The 6,000-nt window shown below is 52.2% G+C and overlaps 1 protein-coding gene across 1 annotated transcript in view; it reads left to right on the forward strand.

Moving 5' to 3' along the window:
* Positions 1-5,736, forward strand: part of ZAP70 (zeta chain of T cell receptor associated protein kinase 70) — a 28,438-nt gene extending 22,702 nt beyond the window's left edge. The window contains exons 6-13 of the mRNA XM_082331570.1: positions 44-84; positions 1,278-1,326; positions 1,915-2,095; positions 2,787-2,993; positions 3,257-3,449; positions 4,036-4,176; positions 4,708-4,820; positions 5,190-5,736. Of these exons, the coding sequence (XP_082187696.1) occupies positions 44-84; positions 1,278-1,326; positions 1,915-2,095; positions 2,787-2,993; positions 3,257-3,449; positions 4,036-4,176; positions 4,708-4,820; positions 5,190-5,313 (1,049 nt within the window). The 3' untranslated portion in view covers positions 5,314-5,736. The remainder of the gene's footprint in view (positions 1-43; positions 85-1,277; positions 1,327-1,914; positions 2,096-2,786; positions 2,994-3,256; positions 3,450-4,035; positions 4,177-4,707; positions 4,821-5,189) is intronic.
* The last annotated feature ends 264 nt before the right edge of the window (positions 5,737-6,000 follow it).

Genomic DNA, 6,000 nt, shown 5'->3' on the forward strand with positions numbered 1-6,000 from the left:
TAGGCAAGCTCTTAATAACAACTTCTCTCTCCTGATTCCACAGCGTCTGCAGCACCGGCTCCACCAACCCACCCCTCTGTGAGCGTAAGTTTTGGGGAGGATCTGTTTGTTGGCACCTCAGTAGTTTAATGTTATTGTGTTTCAGGCTTGCTGATCAAACTCTGCTCTTCTTTAAAAGGCAATCATTCAAATGCAATATATTAAGCCCAGCTGCAATGTTGTCCCCTTTCCAGCTTGGATGGGGACGAGGAATAGCTGGGCACAGCTACCATTAGAGCTGAAAATGGTTTCCATTCATACTCCACTCCTTGCAACATGTGGGCCTGTCCTTGGGGAGCTCTCTCCCCCCTGCCCTCCTTGCCAGGCAGGAGCGAGGAAGACGTGGTTGGATTCTGGGAACACTCAGCCTTGCTGCTGGCCGCTGGCCTCCCGCCAGGTCTTTGTGCTCCCTCTGCATCCCTGGCCTCGGGGTACGTCTGGGCTCAGTCACTGCTCTGAGTGCCGAGCAGTGTTGAAACCAGCTAGTTTGGGCTATGCAAGCAGCCCATCCCAGAGCCCAGTGGAGGCTAAAGAAAGGCCGGAGCATTCACCCATCTTCTCAGAGAGCTTTCACAATCTGCGGTGGGCTTTCATGTTGCAGCCACTTCGCTGCAAGCAGCACTGGCGTTCAAAGCTGTGCTGGACAAATGCGTACCATACCGCTTTGTTGTTGTCTGCATTTGGGACGGTGGCTGTTTACAGAGTCCGTGTGTGCTCACCGGGGCCACTCTTCAGGCAGGCAGGTGTGCTGGCTGCAAGCTGAGCTGCCTCTGGGCTTCCCTTCGCTCTCTGCCTCAAAACAAGCTGCAAAGACTTGGCTGGGATGGCCCCCGCTGCTGCAGGAGACTTGTCACTTTGGGATAGGGAAAGCAGAGGGGGCAGAGAGCAAAATGCATCCCTGTGTGCATGCCCCTTGCTGCTTGGGTAAACACAGGGTCCTCACCCTGCACAGCCCACAGGCTGGGTTACTGAAGGCAATGCTGCACTCAGGCTCCATGGCAGTGAATCCCCCCAGGGTCTGATCCCTGCTGTGCAGCTGCAGTGGGGGTACCTGCCAGCCAGGACTGGAAGGGGTGATACCACTGCAATTTCTTGTGCCCGCCTCAAGGCCTTTTAAAGGAAGTCACCAGCTGGGGCTCTGTGGGCTGCAGAGGCTCCCCGTCCCTCTCCTCTCCCATTTCAGACTGAAGCACTTTCCCCTGGCTGCATTCTCCACTTTATCCTCATTTCTTTTCCAGAGAAACCTTGGGCCTCTCAATGCAGATGGATACACGCCAGAGCCTGTAGGTGAGCATCTTTGAAAGCCTTCTCCTCTTAATAGGAGGAGAGAGGACCTGGGGATGCCACAGGAACCATGGGGGTTACCTGACACATCTGTTTCACCTTCTGGTCAAAGAGCAGTGCTACAAAGCCCCTTTCTTACAAAGGCACCCAGAAGCATCGCACCCATTTCAGGGCAAAACTGTTTGCCCACACCCAGCACCCAATAAATCAAGCCCTGTCCCATTCCCCATCATACCCAGTAAATCAAGCCCTGGCCCATTCCCCATTTTCCATCCTGCCTACTAAATACTCCGTGTATTCAGTTACATTTCAGTGGGGTGAAGTCATGCACGTGCCCCGGTCCTGCAGGGTCTGATGTCTGGAGTGGGAATGCTCAAACACCTCACCCCATCCTGGCTTCTTCAGCAGCTGTGACAGGAGAGACCGTGGGTTGTGAAAGGAAGGGAGATGCCCAGGAGGGAGGCTTGAATGCTGGGAGCTTGAAGGAGAATTGACCAAGAGACTAGAGAAAACCTCCCCAACCAGTGAGAGAGAGAGGGATGGGGAAGGATATGTTGTTTACAGCTATTAAAAACTGTATCTCTTGGGAAGGTGGAGGAAAGTCACGCCTGCTACCCATGGACACCAGTGTCTACGAGAGCCCATACAGTGACCCCGAAGAACTGAAGGATAAGAAGCTTTTCCTGAAGAGGGACCACCTGATGATTGATGAAGTGGAACTGGGGGCAGGAAACTTTGGCTGCGTCAAGAAAGGAGTCTACAAAATGAGAAAGTGAGTGCTGCCCTGAAAGATGCTGAGGAAGCGGGAGGAGGATGCTCCAGGCTGAGCTCAGACGTGTCCCCAGCTATCCTGTTTCTAGCTAGATGGACCCTAAAGCAATAATGGGGTGGAGGTGTAAGAGATACTCTGGAAGGTCAGTGATGACTTTCCACAGACTTTCAGTGGCAGCCTCCTTGCCCTGAGAGTGTAATCTGCACTGCACAGTCCCGGGCATAAGACTGCCACTTCTGAAGGCATCTGCTGGGCTCAGAGGAGCAAGTCCATGCTTCTGAGGTCATCTTGGTCCATGTCAGGGCAAAGGAGTGAGACTGAAGAGACGTGTGATCCTCTGTCATTGGTTGAGTCCACAAAGATGGCTTTTGCCCACTTTGTGCCTGAGTTTCCCCCTTGAAAAATGGCAATGATGATGCAGATCTCGCTGTGTGAGATGATGCGCCTTCAGGTCTACACATGGCAAATACTGGCCTACACTTATAAGGGTGAGGTGATCCTTTTCTCTTTGGCCTTCTAGCAGGCCTGGGATACCAGTATTGTGCAGGGCTTCACCAAAACAGGCTACTGAGATTGCCGTTGAGAGATCAAACAGTATCACATGAGAAGTGGTTTGCATTCCTGGCTGTGATACGTGAGTTCAGCTGCTGTTTAATTCATCCCATGTGTGTTCCTCTTGCGCCCTGTGCAGGAAGCAGATAGATGTGGCCATAAAGGTGCTGAAGAGCAACAATGAGAAAACAGTGAAGGATGAAATGATGAAGGAAGCCCAGATCATGCATCAGCTGGACAACCCCTACATTGTCCGCATGATTGGGGTCTGCGAGGCAGAGTCCCTGATGCTCGTGATGGAGATGGCTTCTGGAGGGCCACTCAACAAGTTCTTGTCTTCCAAGAAGTGAGTACTGAATAAAATGTGGCTGGCTGATTTTCTGCACTTCTCATCAAACTCCCTTCTGCCAGGGGAGCCTGGCTTTGTAGGTGGAGGGAAGCTGATAGCAGAAAGAGATGTCTTTTCATGTGAGGTAATAGGGACTGATGCTTCTGGAGCGGAGATGTCCACATTCATTCTCTCTTGCAGCTAGAAAGCTTGGAGGTGACTGTGGTGTGCAGAGTAATGGCAGATCCTTTATTACTGCATTGTCCTTTCATCTTCCCCAGAGACGAGATTACAGTCAGCAATATTGTGGAGCTGATGCACCAAGTATCCATGGGGATGAAGTACTTGGAGGAAAAAAACTTTGTCCACAGGGACCTGGCAGCCAGAAATGTCTTGCTGGTCAACCAGCATTATGCCAAGATCAGTGACTTTGGACTCTCCAAGGCTCTTGGTGCTGATGACAGCTACTACAAGGTAAGTGTAAGCACAGCGAAGCATCCCGGTATCTAGCAGGAGCACTCCTAACTGGGGGGCTGAGACCCCCAGAGGCAGGGGGTCTGGACTCTTCCTAGGACCCCTGCTGCACTCTGGCTGGCCTCACTGCGGCCACATTAAAACGGGCTTTGCAAAGCTCCGTGTGGCAAGGAGGAAATTCAGACGGATGCAGAGGCAGCGAGGGGGATGCAGTGCAGTGGGATGACAGGAGGGAGGAGCCAGGAGAGGAGCCAGAGCAGAGAGCAGGGACGAGAAGGTGATGAAGAGTGAGCCAGGGCTGATCTTCCCAGCAGTGTGCACCAGCCCCTGGGGCTGGGGTACAGGAGGAGGGTTGCACTGCGGGACAGCATCCTGCACCCAGGGATGGCTGAGCAGGGCCAGTGAGACAGCAGGGCCTGGGCCGGGGCTTGGGGCTCAGGGCCTTGAGCTCCCAGCCCAGGGCAAGGGGATTTTTTCAGCAGCGTGGGATTGCGTTTGACACAAATATTTAGCAAAGCAGAATTCCAGTTCAACTCAGAGCAGTCTGTGTCTCAGAGTGGAAATGTTTCTCTTTGCTTTGCTACAGGCCAGGACAGCAGGAAAGTGGCCCTTGAAATGGTATGCCCCAGAGTGCATCCTCTATCACAAGTTCTCCAGCAAGAGTGATGTATGGAGCTATGGCGTGACCATGTGGGAGGCCTTCAGCTACGGGCAGAAACCGTACAAGGTGAGGCAGAGCTGGGTCCATCGCGGATGGATGCCACAGTCTCGTCTCTCACTCTGTAACAGGCTGACACACACTGAAACTACAATTTCTGTTTCCTTGAGCGGGTGCTCTTCCCACTGTTGAACAGAGGGGAAAGGAGACAGGCTCGCTTCCACTTCACAAAAGGCACAAATTAGGTTGTTTGGATCCTGCAGCTTTGTGTTCATTTAAGGGAGAAGAAACAGAAAACAAACAAATTAATCTGGGCTTGAATCTAAGCAGACCTTCTCTTTGACCCTTCTGCTCACTTGCAGAGCTGAAAAATCGGTTGCTCAGCCACTGGTCTGCTCAGGCTTGGGATGGGATCTGCAGGCTGGGCTGGCCACAATGCGAGACACCACTGCTGAGTGCCAGGGTTGAAAACAGTGACTGTACGGGGTGTGTGGTGCATGGATCCAAAGCATTACCCCAGGCCCAGCTCTAATCTGCCTCTTTAATCCTGTTGCCAGCTCCAAAAACATTAAAGCATTTTCCCATTTGATCCTATCCTAGAAAATGAAAGGGCCAGAGGTCATCAGCTTCATAGAGCAAGGGAAGCGCATGGACTGCCCCACAGACTGCCCGGCAGAGATTTATGCCCTCATGCAGCAATGCTGGACCTACAGGTAAGGCTTTCACTAGTTCAACTCTTTGCTGGGTGGCAGGCCCATGAGAAGAGCACACACTGTCTGGATGGTGGCAACAGAAAGCAAACGGTGTCTCCTGCCCTGGCTTCATTCCACGGTCTATGATGAATGATGCTCCAATTTCTTTATTATCATACCCCTCCATTTGCCTGTACCAACCCTGGAAGATGTCAGAGCCTCTGCGCCTTTGCCCCTTTCCATCCCAGAAAAGTCTCAGCTGCCCTCCTAAGCCCTGGTACAACTGGGCTCCTGTTCTTCCCCAAGTTCTTCTGTGCTTGGTATCTTCTCATTGCATCAGTCCACTTTTGTCCTTCTGTTGACTCTATTTGTTCCTTTCTGCCCTTGCAGATGGGAAGAGCGTCCAGGATTTATTTCTGTGGAAAACACAATCCGCTCCTACTACTACAGTATTGCTGCCAAGACAGAAAATGGGCCAGAGACAGAGGACAAGTCAAAAGCAACTCTTCCTTGAGTTTCGCTCTCTACTCAACACATGCCCTTCCCACATGGGACCTGGAAAGGCTCTTTGCGAATTTTTGCTTTAATCTCTCAAATGCCGGTTTTGTTTCTCAAGTAGTTCCAGAACTAAGAACCTGGGCGACGATGCTGTCACAGCAGACAAGGGCACTCAGCCGTGCCTCGTGTCTCCAAACAGCCAGCCACGACTTACACCTCCAGCCTGACCCAGCACAGGACAGTACAGACAGTATTATAGTTCCTTCTTACCCACTTCCAAAACTATCCCAGGACCTCAGAGCTTAATGCCTACCAGGCTCACTAAGGATGAACTATGTTGTCTCCAGCAGACCTGGATTTTTCCAGATCCCTTAAAAAACAATTCTTTCACGGGAAACCACCAAGTACACATTTCTGGTGAGGTTTGCAGGGGGCAGGACACAGGACAGGGAGCCATCAAGTCCCCTTCCCCTTGGCTTAGGGCAAGAAGCAGCTGGTGTGCTGCTCGCTCCCAGCACAGACGGGGAGGAGCAGTGGGGCAGAGCTGCAGTGTGCCACTGCTTTGTCCTGTTCGCACCCTGCCAGCCACAGCTCTTACACCCCAGGGCACTGTCATGTGCCTGTTCAGCGCAGAGCATGGTGTACATGCCCCCTGCATGGCTACAGCCCTCCAAGCTGGTTATAACTCCTGAAACAACTGAAT

The sequence above is a fragment of the Platalea leucorodia genome (assembly GCF_965183815.1).
Source record: "Platalea leucorodia genome assembly, chromosome: 21".
Classification (NCBI taxonomy): domain Eukaryota; kingdom Metazoa; phylum Chordata; class Aves; order Pelecaniformes; family Threskiornithidae; genus Platalea; species Platalea leucorodia.